At 36.9% G+C, this 23,402-nt stretch overlaps 1 protein-coding gene across 1 annotated transcript in view; it reads right to left on the reverse strand.

Moving 5' to 3' along the window:
* Nucleotides 1–23,080, reverse strand: part of LOC149147548 (putative small nuclear ribonucleoprotein G) — a 44,709-nt gene extending 21,629 nt beyond the window's left edge. The window contains exons 1-2 of the mRNA XM_089442424.1: nt 22,990–23,080; nt 22,608–22,630 (exon numbers count right to left, since the gene is read on the reverse strand). Of these exons, the coding sequence (XP_089298550.1) occupies nt 22,608–22,630; nt 22,990–23,024 (58 nt within the window). The 5' untranslated portion in view covers nt 23,025–23,080. The remainder of the gene's footprint in view (nt 1–22,607; nt 22,631–22,989) is intronic.
* Nucleotides 23,081–23,402: the final 322 nt, after the last annotated feature.

Here is a 23,402-nt window from a genome sequence, read left to right on the forward strand (position 1 = left end):
CTTCATCAGTTGAAACTTCAAATAAATCATATTAGACCAATCTAATTGTTACATATGTAGTTGCGATGCATATTTCAAATTTCACTATTAGATTTCATTTTGGGTTATGATAGGAATTTGTGTTAAACGAAGTTTTCTTTTTGTTATTTAATAAAAAAAAATTAATTAAATCGATCAATCCTTGATAAATCATAAACTAAGCATATGGCTAAAGCTACATGCTAGTATAGAGTATACATAAATATCGTTTAAAAGCACATAGGAAACCAATATTTAGATCACCATCCATTTCTACATAACAAGCTTAATAATAAACATAATTCTAGAGAAGCTTTTGGCCAGAACAATTTTACTAAAATTTATAAAGCATAACAAATTCTCACTTTTTTTACACTGCATAACATTAGTAAGATAATGTAGGATACTGATTATATTGTTGAGAAATCAAGGGCAGCGAGATTAGGATGATTTCTCTTACTTTGATAATTGCTTGTGAGGTTCTTCTCCTTAGCTTGATGCAATTGTAATTAGCATCTTATTTCACTTGATTATTATTGTGTTTTTATCATCAAACAACTATCAAACTATGAAGATCAATGAGACAAGAGGACACAAAATATAGGTTGGGCCAAAAACCTCTCATCTTGAGAGGAAAACGCACAAGAATTCTTCTTTTCTTATAGATTTTCAAATGATGAATTCCAAGACCTAAGACCCTTGACAAAGACTCCTCCAAGACCAAGTCAACCCTCTTCTTGATGAACTTGCTTCTCACAAATTCAACCCTAAGTCAACTTGCTTCAAATCTTTAGATATTTGTAGAAATTTCACCTGTAGAACAAACTGATATATGCAATGTCCTAAAGCATAATACTTGTTCTACTTCTACAAAACATTAAGCGGAAGCATAATCGGATTCATGAGCAACATCAAGTAGAAACATGCATAACTGATCAAGAGAAATAATCACACATAACACAAGATATATGAAGATATGTCTCATGAACCAACCAAGCCCTGTATATAAAGGCTTTACCTATGGTCCAATCCTTATTTCCTTGCGCAGTTTGCTTAGGAAATAATAGCAAAAGCATATGCAATTAATTCCAAACATACCAAGTCAACCTATAGTCCAACTACGCAATCTTTGAGGACACTAGTTCCTCAATCATGCAAAAACTACTTACTAGAAATAGTCGAGCATCTGATAGTACACTATCCCAGATCTGATCTCAACTGGGTCTCTGACAGAACTGACATGCAACAGTTATCCACGAGTGAATCCTCAGTTATCTAAAATAATAGTTGTCACATACATGCAAGCATTAACAAACTACATTTTATTATTTTAACAACTTGTTAAAATAATCTAACTGGACTTGACTAGTTAGAACTAGGTCAACTGATTCTCTCATTATAGAACTCATACTTATTCCCTCAATCAGTGGGACAACTCATGTGCATGCTCACAAAGACTTCAAATTCGAATTTCCTTAACTAATTAACTCAACTGAATTAATTAATTAATATTTCCAACTGCTGTTAAGACCAAGATTAATTTTACTTCCTATAGATAGACTGGGGACTGCTATAAATAGGAAGGGACCCAGAAATGTTGTTTTTAGAACTTTCTATTTTTAACAGTTTCACCTCTCACCCAATGTCACCAATGACCTCACTTGCCAAACTGCTATTTTTAGCACATTCTAAATTTAACATTTCTTTTTACACATTTTTCAACAATATTAGCGTCTTCTTCAAAAATTCGGCTACTGCTTCATGACTGCAATTTTCGATTGCTACTAAAGAAACCCTAATTTGGAACTTGTGAGAAAAGATGGTAAATAATTTCTCTTCCTTAGCTTGGGGATCAACTTCTTCCTTAGTAGTTTGACTTGTAAGATGATCCTTTTGACACCTAATTTTGGCCTCCCAAAGTGACTATAATTTTCGGTCTTGTTGCAACAGAATGATGCCCTAGATTACTTGCATGTATGAGATGATGATGGCCCAAAAATGCTCCTTTTCGGTCTTGTTGCAACAAAATGATGCCCTAGATTACTTGCATGTGTGAGATGATGATGGCCCAAAAACGCTCCTTAAATGTTTCACTTTTCCTCCCTTTGTTTCTCCTCCTTTGTTGGTTATTCTTTGCCTTTCTTGTGCTTTGACGAACTTCCTTGGATGTATCATCAAATGAGGTCGAGCTTCCATATATATAGGCTTCTTGTGAGGTTGAATTGCCCTTCATGAGGTTACTTTGTCCTTTGTAGACCGACTTGGTCTTGGAGGAGACATTTGACACTTTTTGACTTACATAAATTTCTTTTACATGATACAACATGCCCAATACGGTCAATGGCTTCTTCTTTGACGTCTTGACTTCATGACAAATCCTAAAAGCACTTAATGGTGCTTGACCTATAAATAAAATGACCTTGAGCATGAAACCCATGCTACAAAATAACAATAATAATTTTTTTTCTCTTTAAATAAAATCAAGATTACATAAATCATTATGATGATTGAACCTAGTTGCATTTTCCAACACTCCCTCTTAACTAGGGATGTATTCATAATACATACAAGGTACATGGACATTCTCATACTAAAAAATTCTCATAAGAAGAGTCGGATTGGTAAGCCATCTCATAAGCTATCTTATTAGTTTATATCAATGCATCTCATCATATCAACCAACATTGTCATATAGCAAGGTACATGGACATTCTCATATCGAAGAATTCTCATAAGAAGAGTCGGATTGGTAAGCCATCTCATAAGCTATCTTATCAGTTTATATCAGTGCATCTCATCATATCAACCAACATTGTCACATAGCAAGGTCTTGACTAACAACTCTATCTCTCCACTAGATTAGAGCACAACGCTAGGGAGACAAATGATTTATAGACACCTTCATCATTATCTCTCAAGGCACATACCCCATCTAGATGTTCACAAGGTATGTCGTTCTAGGGCCATTCCTATCTTGGATTTACACATCCTCATGGAATTTCCTCTTCGACTACTCTTACCTATTGGATGCCCTACCTCATCCTCAAAGAGTATCAGAATTTAGATGCTTACCCAATCCTCCATTCTTTCTTCATAACATGAAGACAAGAATGATGTGTCTATCTCTCCCTCTCAACTAGGGAGGATCTACTCATTCCTATAAAAACAAATATACCCAAGCTCCCTCTTACTTAGGGGCTTGCCCATTCCTCTTAACTAGGGACTTGTTACCAACAACTTTATGCTCTTCAGTGGAGATCATGGTACTATCAGTTGCTTGTAGAGTTCCTCCTTTTAGCATCATGTCATGAATGAACTTAAACTTCTTTATCATGGATCCATCTTCTTCCAGAACTTCTTCGTAGGGCATCGACCATCTTCTCCATCACTTACCTTCAACAAAGCATAGTGTTGAATCAATAGTCATGTCATCCTTCTCTTCATTGGGAAGTGACCTTAGTCATCATCTGGTTATCCTTTATACTGCTACCTTTTTCCAAGTCATGTTCCTTTCAGGATCTTCCATCCAATCTTAGTTGTAGATGAACTTCTACAACCCTCTTTCGGTAGTCTTGTTACAACCCAACCAAATGTTTTCTATCAAAAATAAAAAATGAATATCAAATCAACATCACCTCTTTATGATGGCCCTTTGTCATGACATATGCTTCTAGCAACATCAATATCCTTTCACACATTGTATGAATCCATATCCAAGACATACATTACCAAGGTTCTCCTTCTCCAACATACATACTAGGGTCTTCATACCTTCTCCATGGAGATGTCATAGCTAATCCTTCTTGTTATCAAATGTTGATCACTTATCTTATCTCACATGACTATAGATACATCTTTCACGAACTCTTCTTTCACCTTCTTCACATATTACTTTCTTAGGATCTTCTATGCATAGTTCCTTCATCATAGGAACCATGATTGCCAACTTCCTCATATTCTTCATGAGGTCATATTATGTTGATTTCATCTTGTCAATATGTAGAAGAGTTCAAGGCATATTGTCTACATGCCTTCATGTATCTTTGTAAAGGAAGAGTTTTCTTCATCATGCTCATGAGATAGAGCATTCTACCCATTTTATCTACAACCATATGATGACTTTATCTATCTGTTACCAAAGATATATATAGACCTCTTCTTTTATGTGGCCATCTAGACTTTCTTCGGGAAACTTCCTTTCCTTTCTTGAAGATGAAAGTACTTAAACCAAATTGTCATGTTGCACATCTTTGTCATCACATCATCATCCTTCTAAATCGTGGATCCTACACTATGTGGAGTGTAGACTATTTGTGTGACACCTGCTTCTTCAAAGAATGACGAATCCTTCTAATGAAGGATCTTGATGATCCTTATTATGCAAATGCTCCTTAATGATGATGATGTATGATGATCTTTCTATCTTGCTAGATGACTTTCTCCAACCATATAGACGGTTGTCCTTTATGCTTCTAATGATGATATCATGAGCTACTTCCTTTCTATTATGATGACAATTTCAACCATATGAACTTCTACTTCGGCTATCCTTCCATGCCTCTATGATGATGTCATCTCTGTCTCTTCTATAATGCATCCTATCATACGTGTGATGCTTTCCATTATGACTGCTAACTTCAATATGTTTGAAAGTAGATTAAGTGTGTGAGAGACCTTCTAATAATGGAGGTCTATCGCTTCTTCTTTCTTTGAATTCTTATTTTCTAGTCCTTTCACTTCTTTGGTGATATGGGCTTCATTTATTTCATTTCTCTTTTTGTTGTCCTTCTTAAGTTTAGGACGATTCCTTTTGAAATTCCCATATTCATTACACCCATAGTATTGGAACTTTGACATATCGATCTTCTTTTGAAATCCTTTTCGAGACTTCCCTTTCTTCTTTGCCATAGTTGCAAATGGTTGAGTTTGTTCGCTTGACTTTGCCTTCAATCTAGTTTCTTCAATCTTACATAATGACCACAGATCACTGAATGGAGTGGTTTCCTTCTTCCCATAGATGCTTGATACAAAATTGCCCCATTCATCAGGGAGTGCATTAAGCATAATGGTGGTCATCTCTCGATCAAACATTATTTCTCCAAGTACTTGTAGTTGGTCTCTTATTTGAGATACCCTCATAAGGTATGAGGCCACCCCTTATTCCTTTGATACCTTTAGCTTGTAAAGTTTGGTTCTCAATGGTATAATTTCTCCCACAGTACTTACATAGAACAATTCTACCAGCTTTTCATAGATCTCTTTCCTTGTCTTCAATTTTGCTACATAAGGGATGAGTGAATCCTTGATTGAATCAATGAGGATTCTTCGAGCTCTTATTTCTCCTTTCATGTACTTGGATAATGCTTGAGATTGCTCTTGAGGAGGTTTGATGATTGATCCTGTGACATATTCACTAACTTCATTTTCTATGAGGATCAAATCTTTTCTCTTCTTCCATGCAAGGTAATTCGATGACCCAACAAATTTGTTGTTCTCCTTGTAGAATGAAGTCATTGTAGATTGAGACATAAAATATAGATTTCTTACTTGTCAAGTTAAGATGCTCCTTTGATGATGATATCTTTCAAATAGATGCCTTCTTGATGATGTTGACTTCCACTACTCCTTTGACAATTGAAGATGCTTCCTTGATGATGATTACTTGATGATCTTTTTCAAGGAAGTTTGAGATGTGATCTTTTCTTTAATGTGAGGGGAATCACTTTGATTCCTTTGTTGATGATTAAGCTCTTCTAGCTTTCCTTTAATGTAGAATGTGTGAGCTTCCGAATAATGCTTCAAGTGTAGAGTCCTTCTCTAAATGGAGGTAGGGTCTTTGAGGCTTTCTTCTTTTTCCAAGAGTTGTGATGATGTGATCCTTGTGATGTGATGGATAGTCCTTGATGCCTTTAATTTTCATTGATTCTCATCTTATGCTCGATCCTTATGTATCCTTATTCAATTGGATGATCTTCACGCTGCCTCTTCTTGTTGTTGTTGTCACCTCAACTCTGAAACCATATTGAGAAATCAAGGGTAGCTAGATTAGGATGATTTCTCTTACTTTGATAACTGCTTGTGATGTTCTTCTACTTAACTTGATACAATTGTAATTAGCTTCTTCTTTCACTTGATTGTTATTGTGTTCTTATCATCAAAAAACTACCAAACTATGAAGATCAATGAGACAAGAGGACACAAAATATAGGCTGCTAGCCAGGGCCAAAACCTCTCTTGAAAGGAAAACCCACAAGAAATCTTCTCTTCTTATAGAATCTTCAAATGATGAATTCCAAGACCTAAGACCCTTGACAGAGACTCCTCCAAGACCAAGTCAACCCTCTTCTTGTTGAACTTGCTTCTCACAAAATCAACCCAAGTCAACCTACTCCAGATCTTCAAATTTTGGCCTTTTCTTCAGAAATTCAGTTGTTGCTTCAAGACTATAATTTTCGGCTTCTACTGCAAAAACCCTAATTTGGCACATGTGGGAAAAGATGGTGAACAATGCCTCTTTCTTCCTTAGCTTGGGGAATTGCTTCTTCCTTAGTAGCTCAACTTGCAAGATGATCCTTTTGACACCCGATTTTGACCTCCCAAAGTGATTATAATTTTCGGTCTTGTTGCAGCAGAATGATGCCCTAGATTACTCGCACGTGTGAGATGATGGTGGCCCAAAAATAGTCCGTAAATGTTTCACTTTTCCTCCCATTGTTTCTCCTCTTCTTCGTTGGTTATTCCTTCACTTTCTTGTACTTTGACAAACTTGCTTGGATGTGTCATCAAATGAGGTCGAACTTCTATATATATAAGCTTCTTGTGAGGTCGAGTTGCCCTTCATGAGTCTGATTTTCCTTCTGTAGGCCGACTTGGTCTTGGAGGAGGACATGTTTTGACTTACATGAATTTCTTTTACATGATACAACATGCCCAATAAGGTCTTTACATATGACAATGACTTCTTTGCCTTCTTGACTTCATGACAAATCCCTAGAAGCACTCAATGGGTGCTTGACCTATAAATAAAATGACCTTGAGCATAAAACCCATGCTACCAAATGTTGATTTATGGTAGCATCGGATGTGCTCTAAGCCTCAAATTTTGCAGGGAAGCTGGGACACGTATTCCAGAATACCTAGAAATCATTTTGGGAAATTCCACCCAGAGGAGGTTTTATTAAAAAAATTAATTATTTTTAATGGATGCCTAAGTCTAAACTTAGGAAATTAAAATAATTAAAGGGTATTAATTAAATTGGGGGTGAAACCTCTAGAAGAAGATGAGGATCAATCCAAAATGATCTGAGCCGTTGATTAGAATCTAATTTGGGTCGTTGGTTCTCAACAAGAAGATTAAAAGAAGAGGCTTGATGGGCATTTGGAAAACACATCGAGTAAGAGATCAAGAGATTGATTTCTAAAGAGAGCAACACAACAATTGCCGAAGAAGTGATCAAGGTGATTTCTTGCAATGAGGGGTAGAGATAGTTTCCGATTGGAGAGTTTCCTGATCCAGAGATACATCGCAGAGAAGGTAGAGAGAGATCCAGAAGAGGTAGCGTAGAGCCATGTTGGGCAGTGTAGGGCCATGTAGAGGTAGTGCAGAGCTTGAGAGGAGATCCAAAATTTGCTGGAGAATCGAGTTCCAGAGCCAGAAGCCGAGGTGTGAGACTGGGAGGGTAGAAAGTCGAAGTTCCAGAGGCAAATTGATCATCCAAAGGAGTGACGCAAGGCAACACAGTGAATGCGCAGAGGCAACTAGGGGCTAGTCATTCAGTGGCTGGATCAATGTTGGATTTCCAGTGATAGTGTGAGGTATATATCACTCATCTCTCTGTCAGTCAGATTCTCTATATTGGATAGGTAACAAGGCAACCAAAGATTGTATTCATAAATTACTACTTAATAATACAAACCCTCAGCTGCTGGACCAGTTTTCCCGCATTGGGTTTTCTAGGGACATTTGTCCAAAAACAACGATGTCACTTGTGTGGGTTATTTATTTCTTGCTCAGAATTCTTGTTTCCGCATATTATTTAAAGTTGTGAAGGTTGCAGTTGTATTTACTTCGATATTTATAGTAGAACACAGTAATAACTTGCATGGATTAACAAGTAGGAGAAGTAATATTAGTTTGCTGCAGTAGTGATTCGGGGATTCTGGAATTTTCACATGGTATCAGAGTGCAGGTGAAGTAAGAGAGCAGACTAGAAGAGCCCAACATTGAAGAGAAGAAGGAAGATCGAAGTGCTGCGTAGGAAGCAAATCAAATCCTAAAGGGATTGCGTAGTCCAAGCCAGGAGGGCAAGATTCTCAAGGAAGATATCTCTCTGAGTGAGTCGACATAGAGGTATGATTCCCAGATCGATATTTGTCAGGGGCAGAGGGAGCAGCGTAGTGACAGATTCGGCGCAGAGTAGTCTTTTGGTGAGATGTAGTTTTCTGCAGCAGTTGGTAGGGCATAAAATGTCAAAAGAGAGAAGGAGACACTATTTTGAGAGAATTCTTCCTCATAAGACTTCCAACCAAGAAGTCCTAATTTTCATTTGTTGAACAACAATAGAGAGGAGCAGAACTCTGAGTGAGTCGACATAGAGATATGATTCCCAGATCGATATTTGTCAGCGGCAGAAGGAGCAACGTAGCGACAGATTCAGCGCAGAGCAGTCTTATAGTGAGACACAGTTTTCTGCAGTAGTTGCTAGGGCAGAAAAACGTCAGAAGAGAGAAGGAGGCACTATTTTGAGGGAATTCTTCCTCAAAAGACTTCCAACCAAGAAGTTCGAATTCTCATTTGCTGAACAACAATGGTTATGAGTAGATCTACTAACTCCAATAGGGAGTGCATAGGCTAGCCCAACAAGAATGCAAAGGAGAGGAGGCAATTCGACATTTGCTTGGCAGAGATGACAACTAATGGGCTGAGAGATCTAGATCGGTTAGATGGAGCATCCAACTATGTGATATGGAAGGCTAGGATCTCATGCCTTCTGGATGAGCATGATCTCAAGATGTATGTCAATAGTGTGGTAGTTGTACCCGGTGATGTAGATTCGCTCAAGAAGTACAAGGCTGAGATGGCGAAGGCCAAGCGATTGATCCTTAACGAAGTGAGGGATCATGTTGTATGTCACATTGCTGGCATAGGGACGACCAAAGAGATGTGCGATGGCTTAGCTACACTATATCAAGGATCTTCAAAGCAGCAGAAGATGTACTTGGAGGAGAAGTTGAGATCAACTAGGATGGAGAAATGGGAATGCATTGATCCATTCCTATCAAAGCTTCAGGAAGTCCGAGATTAATTGGCTATTGTAGGATCAACACTTCAACCTACATAGATGGTGAGGGTGGCCCTGAATTCAATTTCAGAAGAATGACAAGTGTTTGTCCAAAGTATCCTAGGCAAAGAGAAATTGTCTGATTGGGAAGGAATGTGGGCCGCTCTTCAACATGAAGAGATGAGGCAAGACTTAGTCAAGTGCAAACTTGATGGAAACAACAACAGTGGGACGAAGCCCAAGGAGGAAGAGAATGCAACCCTTCCATCTAAGGGGCAATAGGAGCAACAGAAAAAGAAGAAAGGTGTTTCAAAGATCAAATGTTTTTGGTGTGGTGAATTTGGTCACTATGCTACGCAGTGTCCTCTCAAGAAGAAGGACAAGGTCGAGAAACATGATCCAGAGGCTGCAACCGCAAAGATCGAGGAAGAGGAGTTTTCCATGATTGCTCAAATACCTCTAGGGGAGATGTGGGGTGATCTAGTATTATAGTTCGAAAGAACTGCAAATGGGCAAGATCCATTGAGGAGTCCACCTCATGGATCAATACCTTGCTATAGGAGCCCATATCAAAAGTAGCAGTATGGACCGAGTTAGTTTATACAGAGGAATGTTAGAGTGATAGTTGCAGTAGTGCCAGAGTATGAACATTGCAGAGCTAGTGTTGGCAGCAGTGCAGTTGGCACAGAGCAAAGTTAGCAGCAACACAATAACTTCAGTGACAATGTAGAGACTAGCAGCAATCAGAGCTCTAGCAACAGATGCATCACGTTGAACACCTTTGGTTCAGTATTTTGGATGATTTTCCGTTGTTGTTGCAACAACAACAACAGTTGGAGAGGGTTGCAGTGCAGATGCAGAGTTGGCAGTGGCAAGGTTAGCAACAACACAGACGCAACATTTGTGCAGTAGTTGGTGGGTAGTGATGTTAAACATCAACAACATAGAAGGAGATGTTACAGAGTGAGGGTTATGCTTCAACTAAAGCACATTCCTCGCTAAGAGGGAGTGTTGATTTCTGGTAGCATCGGATGTGATCTAAGCCTCAAAATTTGTAGGGAGGCTAGAACACATGTATTCTAGAATACCCATAACTCGTTGTGGGAGATTCCACTCGGATGAGGGTTTTATTAAAATAATTAATTATTTTAATGGATGCCTAAGTCTAAACTTAGGAAATTAAAATAATTAAAGGGTATTAATTAAACTAGGGGTGAAACTTCTAAAAGAAGATGAGGATCAATCCAAAAAGATCTAAGTCATTGATTAGAATCTAATCTGGTCCGTTGGTTCTCAACAAGAAGATTATAAGAAGAGGCTTGATGATCATTTGGAAAACACATTGAGTAAGAGATCAAGAGATTGATTTCTGAAGAGAGCAACACAGCAGTTGCCGAAGAAGTGATCGAGGTGATTTTTTACCAAAATTATGAAATGGTGTATTTTTGTTATTTAAAATAAGTGTCACTTTTGAACATCAAATCTTAGTCTTCTTTTAGCTCAAAGAGGAAAGCATGGAAATCCCTTCTACAAAAAAAAGTGCTAGATTTCCCTTTAAGATGGGGTTTCCAATATATCTAGTTTCATAAAGCAACCATTTTGAGGGATGGCTAGATTCTAGTGAATTAGCAAATTAATCCTCTTTCAAAAAAGGCTAATGCTTTCTTCCTCGAGGTTGAAGATTGCATTCAAAAATTCCTTTTTAAATAATTTCATAATACACCATTTCATAATTTTTTTTTACCACCAAATTCAAACCCCTGAAAAATATAAAATGTATACTAACTTGCTTCCATGAAAATGTGTGCGGGTTAGGCATATTGTGGTTATTAAACAAACTATTAGCACTCACAACTATATAATGCTAAAGCTTTCTAAAATTTTGAAACAAATGGCAGTGGAAGCACCAACGTTACTATCTTGAGTGCGGTAACCGAGTTCTGGTTCACACGTTGCTGCTCATTTTTTGTTTGTGCTTTTCCCCTCTTAAGAGGCATCATTTTTTGTAAGTATATAATTCACCCCGAGTTTGGTAAAACTAAACTTATGTTTGGATCCATTCTTGTTGCTTCAGTACATACACTGGATGGTTTCTGTAAGTAGGCGTTTTGCATGGGTAGTTTACTTTTCAGTGGCATAAGGTTAAGAAATTAAGGTTTAGGGTTTTAGGATCAGTTCTGGGCTTAAACATCATTTCAAGGTTTAGGATCAGTTCAGGGTTTAAACATCGTTTCAAGGTTGAGGATCTAATTAGGGTTTGAATATGAGTTTGGGTCTTCAGGATTTAGGGTAGAAGTCTCAGCTTTATGCCGAGGTTTGGATTTCTTGAAGTTAAAAGCTTATTGTTGTTTTGTTTGGTGTTCAGGTACATGGACAAGAAGCTTAACAGTGAGTCTCTGTCACTCTTAACCCCTAGTTTTAATGATTAATTCATTTATATGCTCTATCCATTATACTCTTTATTCTTAACCAATTTCTTTATATATTTATAATTTTTGAAAATACGAGAAAACATCATTTCTCCCAATGTATCATAGACAAGCAAGAATAATGGTTGCCTTCTATGAGTTTTAGTTGTAGCTTCGAAGGCCAGGGTAGTATTGAAACTTTGCTAGAAGTTTGAAATCATTTCTCCCAATGTATCATAGACAAGCAAGAACAATGGTTGCCTTCTATGAGTTCTAGTCGTAGCTTCGAAGGCCAGGGTAATATTGAAACTTTGCTAGAAGTTTGAAATCATGAATCTCGATATTCATTGGTTTTGATATTGAGCTCAAGAAGTTAAATGAGGCGCCCAATATCTCACCATGGCTGGGAATGTTGGCCATTGTTCGCTTGCTTGCGTTTCTAATCTTAACATCTCCAGATCATCTCCCCCCCAAGGCTGGTTGAAATGTAATTCGTCAGGCTCTGTTGGCACTGGAGAAAAGGCAGACCGTGCTTGCAGGGGTATTATTTCCCTAAGGCTTAAGGACAAACTGTTGTACAATACAACTCTGGGAAGCAAACAATCTCTTAGTTAGCACTAGTGAGATGTTTATGTGTGATTCAAATTCAACACGCAATAGTGAGATGTTTCCATGTGATTCAAATTCAATACTAGCTTGGAGGGCTAACTGCCTTGAGATAAAATTTTAGACAGTCTTAAGATATCATAGCAAGATCTGATTCCCTCGAGGGCTGAGGCTTGAGCTAGCATATCAGTTGTTATTAGGTAATTTATGTCATGAAATTACCTACGAACCTGTGCCAATTTGTGAACTTCAGTCTGCAAGTTGTTATTTTCTGGGAACCTGTGTTAATTTCATTTCTGCTCTCCACTCTCATTTTCATTTTTTGCTCTGGCAAGTGAGTTTAGCTTGAGACTGGAATTGTTCTGTGAGTTCATCTTCTAAATGTACAATATTGCATGCATCCATCGATAAGTCTTTTCCCAAATGGGGAGTTTTATGACAACCGTATTGAGAATGGTCCCAATGTGGAAATGAAGCCATATGGCTATGGCTATCTCACATCAGAAATGTATGGAGCATACGCATTTATTAATATAAAGGATGGAAGAGAGGAGGAAGATAATTTTGGGAAGAGTAAGAGGAACATCATGGAGGCTGTTGTTGTCATGTACATACTTTCTAAACTGTACAAAGGTAATTTCACTGTTTTGTTTGATTTGTATGTATACAAATGTGTTTTCTTATGTCCTAATTGGACCATTTTCAAATTGGTGTAGTGAAATGTCTAATTAGACCATTTTCAAATTGGTAAATTATTGTAGTGAAATACCTTTACAATTTCAAGTGGGTACATATGTGTCCTGAAGTAATGCTTTTTTTCTTGACTATTCAAGTTTTGAAAAGTATGTTGTTTATCTCAAATGATTTATAATAATGCACTTGTTAATTGATTAGTTTGGCCCTTCATACTGAAGATAATAAGAAGAAATGCATTCTAAAGGTTGTTCAATCTTATTGTTAAATTAAAAGAGGAAAAGCATAAAAAAAAAAATGTGTATTAGTTGGATTTTGTGTTATGTAAGGTCTGTATCTGTGTTTTTTGAATTGATAGAAGGTCATATTCTATTGAGAATACAGTTTTTTTTGTTAAGAATTGTTCATTGTTTGCTTTTTTAGAAAACTAGTATCAGTTCCAAGGAAAAACTTGTCGAATCTCTTCTCTTCTTCCTTGGAGTATCTAGGTGGAGGGCATCTGAACTGCCAGCCATAATGGTGGTTGGTAATCCCGAGGGACTCTTATTGGATTTGAACTTGTGACCTATAGTCTCCTCATTAGCAACATGCCTTGGGCAGATGGTTCGATTGAGCTAACTCTTAGGGCTGAAATTTTGGTTGTAGCCAAAACGGTTAGTGTCTAGTCTTAAGGATGACAAGAGTGTTGGATTTGATTTGCTTATAGGGTTAGTGCAGTGCAAGCTTCACATGTTTTACCACTAACTTTGGGTGCTCCCATGGCAATCTCAAGGGCCAAATTCTCTCATGGGAATTGAACATTGGTCATTATTGAAAAGCTCACCATTCCTCACCAATGGGTCCAAACCCCTTTGGGCAACTAGTAGCCATCAATAACATCTACTCCCTTTGTTGGAAAGAATGTTTTTTCAATTCTTTATACAGCCAGCTCAAACAACAATAGGCTCATCCATAGATAGATTCAGAGTCTTTATAGTGAGGCATATGATAGGTGTTTGTCAAGAACACCAGGGATCCATTATATAATATATATATATATATCCAGACCAACAACTTCCCTTTCTCATCAGACTTTTAAGTACAGGGAATAGTGCATCAAGGCTAGGTCTTCCATCTTGAAAGTCAACATCCTCTTTGATAAATGAGAGCGCAAACATCTCCAATAACTGCATATTTACAATATTTTGTCCATAGTACCTTGTGAACGAAGGGAGAGTGATCTTGCCAAAACATAGACATCGAGCAATCTGCAACCTACTACATTTCTTGTTATTATTCCTTTGGACATTGAGGCAAGGTCATCCAACTGTTCTGACAGGGATTTTATAGCTCCCTCTAAAGCCTTGCTTCAGTTGGTCATTTAGCCTTCATCAACCTGTTCCTTATCTTATCACCAAATTTCCAATGCACTTGGCAGTCTCTTTCATGTGATCTGCCTGACAAACCTTAACAATAGTATATTAGATGCTTGCTGCAAGGGAGGATGCCATACATTGTTTCTACTTGAAACTGTTTTTGAAGAAGTAGTTTAACTGACAATAGGCCAGACCTTTTGCTGTCACACTCCCTTGATTATGACTCTGATCTTCCACAGTAGGTGATGATACTTGATAACAACTCTTGATAATTGTATATCAAAACAATGGACTACTACCAATCTCCAAAAAAAAAACAAAAAAAGAGAATTCCTTGTATGCTGGTAATTTTCTTGCTGGATGATACACCTTGGATCAGGTCGGCTCCAAAAGAGCTCATACATATATGAATATGTATAGTACTATCATTGTTTGATGCTTGGAACAGATACACCAAAACCACACCTCAATAGTTATAAATTTTCTTCTTGAAGACTGATTATGGATTGATCACATTCAGGTCTGTAATAATTCACAGGGGTTCCATAACTTTATTGGATATAGAGAAATGAGATGAATATGCCGCAGATGTAACCACTTCAGAACAGGTTCTTACTCTGCCAACCAAATTGACATTCGCTTGTGATGAGATGCCCTAGAGGGTGAAGGGTCACAAGTACCTTTGCTATTCACAAGTCTTTTGATGTTGGAACTGGTGCTCTGGATAAGGGCTGAGAGTCTGTAAATGAAGAGCTTGTACCTGGTATTCTTTATATTCCATAGACAAGGCTTCATTGAACCTCTGCTCTCCTTGCAAAGATGGTTAATAGATGAACCTTCCAAAAACAAACCTTTGCTCTTCCTATGATTCCTATGCACGAGGTTATAGAGACATGTTGAGATCACTTAGGCTGTAGATATAACACGTTTCTTCTCAAACCTGAAAGAGGATCAATACTATTGCAAAATGTAATTGGTGCCTCAGGATTACTGTAGGAAGAGAATCTTCGTAAGATGATAAGATCAAGAGATGTCAGAAGACTGATGCTATAGAAGATCATCAATATTGATTTCCCAACTAGGCCAGTGACATTAAATCTGACAGATGGCTTACAAGAATTTGATTTCTGAAGTGGCCACACATGTCAACCATCACATTCATTTTTGAGAATCTGACGGTTGAGAATTCTCTGAAAAATAAATCCATCGTTGTATAAATGTCATATTCTCCACCCTCTGTTTCTGAAAAGCATGAACCTTCCTCTCATTTCTTCCATGACATTACCGAAAGTTAGCGGGTTTAGCATTACATTTTAGGATTCCCTAGTTTCCACTACATTAAAAAAAAAAAAATTCAATTTTCAGGGTGTTGAATCAATGTGAGTTCATGGTGGGTGTAGAAGTATCTTCATATTTAAAATCAAGGACCTTTACATATATTCAATTATCTGGTTATGATGGATTAATATTAGCTAAGTTTTTATAAGTTGATTGGACTTGTATCGAAGTTTTTAATTATTGTGAATTATAGATCCAGGGCCATATTTCTCAGATTTTTTTTTTATTCAAAATTTTTCTATTTGAGATGCAGTTTGTGTTGATTCTGATTCTCTTTCTTCTTTTGCAGTTTGAAAACTTGTATGGATGTAGGCACTCTCTCCTAGACGGTCTTATGAGAGCCACAGATGTCATGATTGCTGGTAAGGTTGCTGTTGTTTATGGGTTTGGAGATGTTGGCAAGGGTTGTGCTGCAACCTTGAAAGTCGTTGGAGCTAGGGTCATTGTTACAGAGATTGATCCTATTTGTGCCCTGCAAGCGGTTATGGAAAGCCTTCATGTTCTCATCCTTGAGGATGTAGTTAGCATTGTTGATATCTTTGTGACAACCACTGCCAATAAGGACATCAGTATGGTAGATGACATGAGGAAAATGAAGAACAATGCCATTGTTTGTAACATCGGTCACTTTGACAATGAGATTGATATGCAAGGCCTTGAAACTTTCCCTGGTGTTAATAATATTACCATCAAGCCTTAGACTGATAGGTGGGTGTTCCCTGACACCAACAATGGCATCATTGTTATTGCAAAGAGACGTCTGATGAACTTGGGTACCCAAGTTTTGTTATGTCTTGCTCCTTTACAAACCAGGTAAATATTTCTAATGCCCTGCAACCATTGCTTGTACATACTAGATTTCTCAAGCATACCAATCCCTTGATTATATTGTTGCATATGATCCATTGCTACATAGGTGGATATTCCATATATGGTGCATAATATCGACTTTTTGTTGCATGTCATTGCTTAGTTAGAGCTCTGGAACGAGAAGAAAATAGGGAAGTATGAGAAGAAGGTCTATGTGCTGCCTAAGGATCTAGATGAGAAGGTGGTTGCTCTGCACTTGCCCAAGTTGGGTGCCAAGCTAACAAAGCTTTCTCCTGATCAGGCAAAGTATATCAATGTTCTTGTTGAGGGACCTTACAAGCCTGCTCACTACCGATACTGAAAAGATCTGACATTTGGGATGGCTTGTTGGATGAGTAGCAAATGTCCTCGTTGTTTGCAAATAAAAGAAACTCTAGCATTTATTTTTGGCAGCTCCATTTTTTTAAGGGACCTTACAAGCCTCCTGACTACATAATGAAGAGATGAAATTTTGGGTGAGACCTGCTCAGTGAGTATCAAGTAGCAATGCTCCTCGACATATAAAGATCTGGCCTCTCTTTGTCGGCATCTCCATTGTTTGGGTAGAATTATAATAAAATTTTGCTATCGCTTGTATGTGTGGCTGCTAAATTTCTTGCAGCATCACATCAAACATCTCGTTTTAAGGAAGCATGGGCTTGCAACACCCAAACACCAAAAACCCATGCACCTTTCTCGGGACCTACTTGTATGCTAAGTCTTACAGTTATGTTTTTAATAAATCATTTTACATACTCTTGTTGTTTTTTTGTGCAGTTATAATCCTACTCCTTGTCTTAAAAGTTACCCTGATATTGAGCTAATATTAGCCATGGATTTTCTTCTCCATGCTTCATATCATACTATTGATTTCTCTATCATGTACCTTATGGTCAGAATTTTGTGTATTGTATTTTGAGAGACAAACTATTTTTCCAGTTTTCATACAAGGAATTAACTTTTGTCAACTCTATTTCCAAATTTCCACAGGAGGATGGTTTATCTTTAGATGGTGACAAATGGCATTGGGCGATTGGAATTATGGTTTCAGTTACTTTTGTGAAGTTGTTCTTCGTAATGAATTGTTGAAGTTTTACTAATGAGATTGTGTAGAAATTTTGTATAATATGACACTTATTCACAGAGATTATCCCGATTATACACTATTGAGGAATACATGCATAATACATAACCTCCTCTACGTTGATCATCAATTTAGCAGCATTAAAAACAATGAAACATCAATCGCATGCACACATTAACATAGTATGTAACCTGGGGAAAGCATGCAGCTGAAAACCCCACACTATCTGTATATTATAATGATTGAGAACATGTAACAATACATAGTACAATACTCCTCACAAGTACTCAGCACTATCTCCACCTGTTACACACAAAACTAGCTCAGATCCGAACAAGTCACAGGTTCAAATCTCCTCCGCTGCTTTGCCTGCCTCCACTGCGCAATCCTGCAAGAGAAATGATCACCCACACTGGAAATCACGTGAGCACAAGCTATATTTCACTTGGTATTGGCCCACACTGTGCAATTCTCATTGGCATAACTCAATCCCATTGATTGTGCAAGATCTCATGCACAACTATAGTCACAACTGATAGCAATCTCAACCTCTAACACTTGTCTCGACTGAACTGTACATGCACTGACATGCAACTGAGTTAACTGATGTATTCTTTCGCTGCTTTATGAGTTAATAATTAGTGAAACAACTCATCATTAGTCTATTTGCAGTTAGACTAAATACAACTAGTTTAACCAAGTCAAACTGAACACAACTCCGTCAACTCCACATCCAACTCCACCAAACTCAACTACTTGAGTTCTAACTGAAGTCCTGCATGCAATAGCTCAACTGACTCATAAGAAAAGTGTATTTCCTTCTGACAGCTGCATGTGCCACATCTGTAGCTCAAACTGAAGTGCTCCAAGAGAATAAGAAAATGTTTATAGTCCAAATATTATTATGAGACAATAATATTCGACTGTTCTATTTTTAGCCTGGCAGTCTAAAAATAGAAACCTACCCATATGTCTAAAAATAGAAGTCCATCTATTTTTACCAACATGACCAATCATCCACAAATAACATACTGCAACTCATAGACCATGATCCATATGTCTAAAAATAGAGTTTGCGCCATAATTTGCCTGCGGGCCCACTTAGTGAAGGCGACTCCTTTCCACTAAGCTCCATCATCTTGTTGCATTCTCAACAAATTGTGAAGGCATATGCATATGCTCAAGCTCATTTCTTTGATGTGATCACCAACACAATTGGTCTAATTGTTGTTATTCTTGCAAGTACTCTATACTGGTGGATAGATCCTACTAGAGCAATTGTGGTAAGCAGTTCTTGGACCTTTTGCTTTACAATTCATAGTTTGCAACTTTTCACATGTTATGCTTATCTATTTTGTTGAATGTGTGCCAAGAAGGTTTATCTTTAGATGGTGACAAATGGCATTGGGTGATTGGAATTATGGTTTCAGTTACTTTTGTGAAGTTGTTCCTTGTAATGAATTGTTGAAGTTTTACCAATGAGATTGTGAAGGCATATGCATATGCTCAAGCTCTTTTCTTTGATGTGATCACCAACACAATTGGTCTAATTGTTGCTATTCTTGCAAGTACTCTACACTGGTGGATAGATCCTACTAGAGCAATTGTGGTAAGCAATTATTTGACCTTTTGCTTTACAGTTCATAGTTTGCAACTTTTCACATGTTATGCTTATCTATTTTGTTGAGTGTGTGCCATGGTTTCTTGGAATTGGCTACTGAAGAGTAGTTTGTCTTCCATTTTGTCATCCTCTCCTTTTTATAATCAACGTCCACTTTTTTAATAAGAAACTTCTTGTTGCTTTTTTCATTATCATGATATATCTTTGCATTTAGTAGCAACATAGATGACATTTTTAGCACATGTTCTCGGTCATCAGTGCTCTTCACTGCCATAAACAATGGCTAGCGTGGAACTCCCAAGCCATAGAGGGCCCCGAATAATTGTGGAGCTAGGATGGAGCCATGAATCTATCCAGCTTAAAATTCAAAGGAAAAACATACTCTAGGTCTATTAACTTTTAAGTAGGGAGAATTGATTGCAAAGGTGTAAGAGAATATATCCACTCCATTTCATATCTTTTGCTTTGATAACGACTCAATCACAGATTGTGGATTCACAAATCATTATTCTATTTGTTTTACGTTTGGAAATCAAGACATTTTGTTATCGAATTTTTTATGGATGCATATACACAATAATAGACACATACATGTGTGGAGAAGAAGATGAAGAAAAAGAAGTCTTAACATGGAATGAAATTCCAGCATAGGGATATGCCACTGTAGCAAGATAGCCTGCATACATGAACATTTAACTGTATACTAATAGAAGATTTTGAAATTTTTTGCTAGAGATATAATCCACCTCCCTTTGCACCTTTTGGGGCAATTTCTAGTTTTAGTAAGTTAAAAATATGGTCTGCGTGATTATAGTTTTTATAAAGATTATAGATCATGTGTCAACTTTTTTTGTTTTGTTTTGTTTTTGTTTTATTTTGTTTTTAAATCAATGGCTATAAATGTAGTTTTCAGGATTTCCATAACTCTTCACATTATTCTTTAAAGTGTGTTAGCTCAATGGAAGAGCACTTGCCTTACAAGTAGGAGGTTGGTGGTTCGATTCCACTGTGTGCTAACATGAATTAATTAACGATTTTGTAGTTTATTTTTAATTAAATGTTTTTTATATCGATTTATTTCAATGGTGAGATATTTCTGGATTCATTGTTTTATATTGTCTCTAGAGAGACAAAAGTGATCTTTAAATAAAAATTTTATGAGGGACAATAACTAGTATTAAAAACTTATTGTCTCTAATCCGAGAGTTGTCTCTAGAGAGACAAAAATGAAATTGTCTTGAGAGAGACAAAAATGAAATTGTCTCGAAAGACAATAATACTTGTGTTATCTATTGTCTTTATAGAGATAATTTTTTAAGACAATAAAAATTAAGACAATAATTTTTGAGACACCCGCTTAAAGATAATATTTAAGACAATACACAAGTTTTTTTTGTCTCAAGTTAAGACAATTTACCCAAAAATTGTCTTAAAACCCCCCCTTTATGTGGTAATGCTAGTGAATAATTCAATTATTTTGTGATAAGAAAAAATGCTAATAATTTAATTCAACTCAATTGAAATAAGAACTTGCTATTACTTAATGAATTACAATAACAATTATCTGGTATGGTTCGCTATTGCTCATTCATACTCGAACAAATTTGTGTAAGCCAACCGGACCAAATTTAAGTAATACATGTTTTTGTTTGTTTTCTTAAACCAATGGCCTACTTTACCGAATTTATATTGTCAGTTTCATATAGGATTATGTTAACCAATTCTGTTATTGTAAGTGCTAAAGGTAACAAAAACTTGTTTTTCCCCTTGCATTAAAGTGCCTTAAATATGGCTTCATCTATCACTGATTATTCTCCCAGCTGGCGCTGGTGGTGTCCTTGCATCTGTGTATCTCCGAGTTTTTTTGGCAATCTGCTCAGATGAAGCTCTCCTCTGGTTTTTTGTCTGGTGCTTCTCTTATATCTTATATGCACAATATGTACCATCTGGAATTGTTTATACAAACTTAATATAACACATATAGCTTTTTCTTTCTGAAAAAAAAAGTTTAACGAATTTTACATAAATGAAAGTGCATGAAATCGATATAAATCACACTGAAAGAAAAAAAGTGCCTGAAATATAAGTTAAGGAATTTACAAAAACTCTTGAAATTTCCTTAATTTCTAATTTGATATGGAACTGGTAAGAGAAAATCTTAAATTGTTCGAAATTGTTCATTTACTTTTAAAAGTTATGCGCAGGAACACATATCAAAAGCGCGAGCGCTATTTTGGTTATTGACAATTGACAATTGACAGATCAACAAAGGCAAAGAAAGGCGAAGAATTACCTGAAATAAGAGCCAAATCTACAGTTGTTTCAAACCTGCGACGCTTGAACAACCTCTGTCGCACTTGAATAGTTACAGTCCCTTGAAGCAGAATTTTGCTTCCAAAATGGAGAGGAGAACAATTCTAGTCTCACGCTAAATTCACAGAACAATTCCAGTCTCAGGGTAAACTCACTTGCCAGAGTAAAAAATGTAAATGAGAGTGGAGAGCAGAAATGAAATTAACACGGGTTCCCAGAAAATAACAACTTGCAGACTGAAGTTCACAAATGGGCACAGGTTCGTAGGTGATTTCATGACATAAATTACCTAATAACCACTGATCTGCTAGCTCAAGCCTCGGCCCTCGAGGGAATCAGATCTTAATCTGATATCTTAAGAGAGTCTAAAATGCTATCTCAAGGCAGCTAGCCCTCCAAGCTAGTATTGAATTTGAATCACATGGAAACATCTCACTAGTGCATGTTGAGTTTGAATCACACGGAAACATCTCACTAGTGCTAACTGAGAGATTGTTTGCTTCCCAGAGTTTTATTGTACAGCAGATTGTCCTTAAGCCTTAGGGAAACAATAACAGAACCTGACGAATTACATTTCAACCAGCCTTGGGGGGGAGATGATCTGGAGATGTTAAGATTAGAAACGCGAGCAAGCGAACAATGGCCAACTTCCCAGCCATGCTTGGGGGGAGATGATCTGGAGATGTTAAGATTAGAAACGCGAGCAAGCGAACAATGGCCAACTTCCCAGCCATGGTGAGATAGTGGGTGCCTCATTTAACTTCCTGAGCTCAATATCAAAACCAATGAATATCAGAATTCATGATTTCAAACTTTTAGCAAAGTTTCAATAATACCCTGGCCTTCGAAGCTACGACTAGAACTCATAGAAGGTAGCCATTGTTCTTGCTTGTCTATGATACATTGGGAGAAATGATGTTTTCTCGTATTTTCAAAAATTATAAATATCTAAAAAAATTGGTTAAGAATAAAGAATATAATAGACAGAGCATATTAATAAATAATCATTAAAACTAGGAGTTAAGAGTGACGGAGACTCACTGTTAAGCTTCTTGTCCATGTACCTGAACACCAAACAAAACAACAATAAGCTTTTAACTTCAAGAACTCCGAACCTCAGCGCAAAGCTGAGACTTCTACCCTAAATCCTGAAGACCCGAACTCATATTCAAACCCTCAAGAGATCCTAAACCCTGAAATGATGTTTAAACCCAAAACTGATCCTAAACCCTGAAATGATGTTTAAGCCCAAAACTGATCCTAAAACCTTAAATTTTAATTTCTTAACCTTATGCCACTGAAAAGTAAACTACCCATGCAAAACGCCTACTTACAAAAACCATCCAGTATATGTACTGAAGCAACAAGAATGGACCCAAACATAAGTTTAGTTTAACTAAACTGGGATGAATTATATACTTACTTCTTGAGATCCGGGGGCTGCCCTGACCTGCTCATGATGTCTCTTAAGAGGGGAAAAACACAAACCAAAAATGAACAGCAATGTGTCAACCGAAACTCGGTTACCGCACTCAAGATAACAACGCTGGTGCTTCCACGGCCATTTGTTTCAAAATTTTAGAAAGCTTTGGTATTATATAGTTGTGAGTGTTAATAGTTTGTTTAATAACCACAATATGCTTAACCCGCACACATTTTCATGGGAGCAAGTTAGCCTACATTTTATATTTTTTAGGGGTTTGAATTTGGTGGTAAAAAAAATTATGAAATAGTGTATTTTTGTTATTTAAAAAGGAATTTTTTAATGCATAAATGTCTTTAGGGTTTTCAAAAACTCTGGGATATTTGAAATGCTTAAATTACAAAGTTTAAATT

This window comes from Pinus tabuliformis, chromosome 9, assembly GCF_031772625.1.
Source record: "Pinus tabuliformis cultivar Carrire ecotype Pingquan chromosome 9, CPIR1, whole genome shotgun sequence".
Lineage (NCBI taxonomy): Eukaryota > Viridiplantae > Streptophyta > Pinopsida > Pinales > Pinaceae > Pinus > Pinus tabuliformis.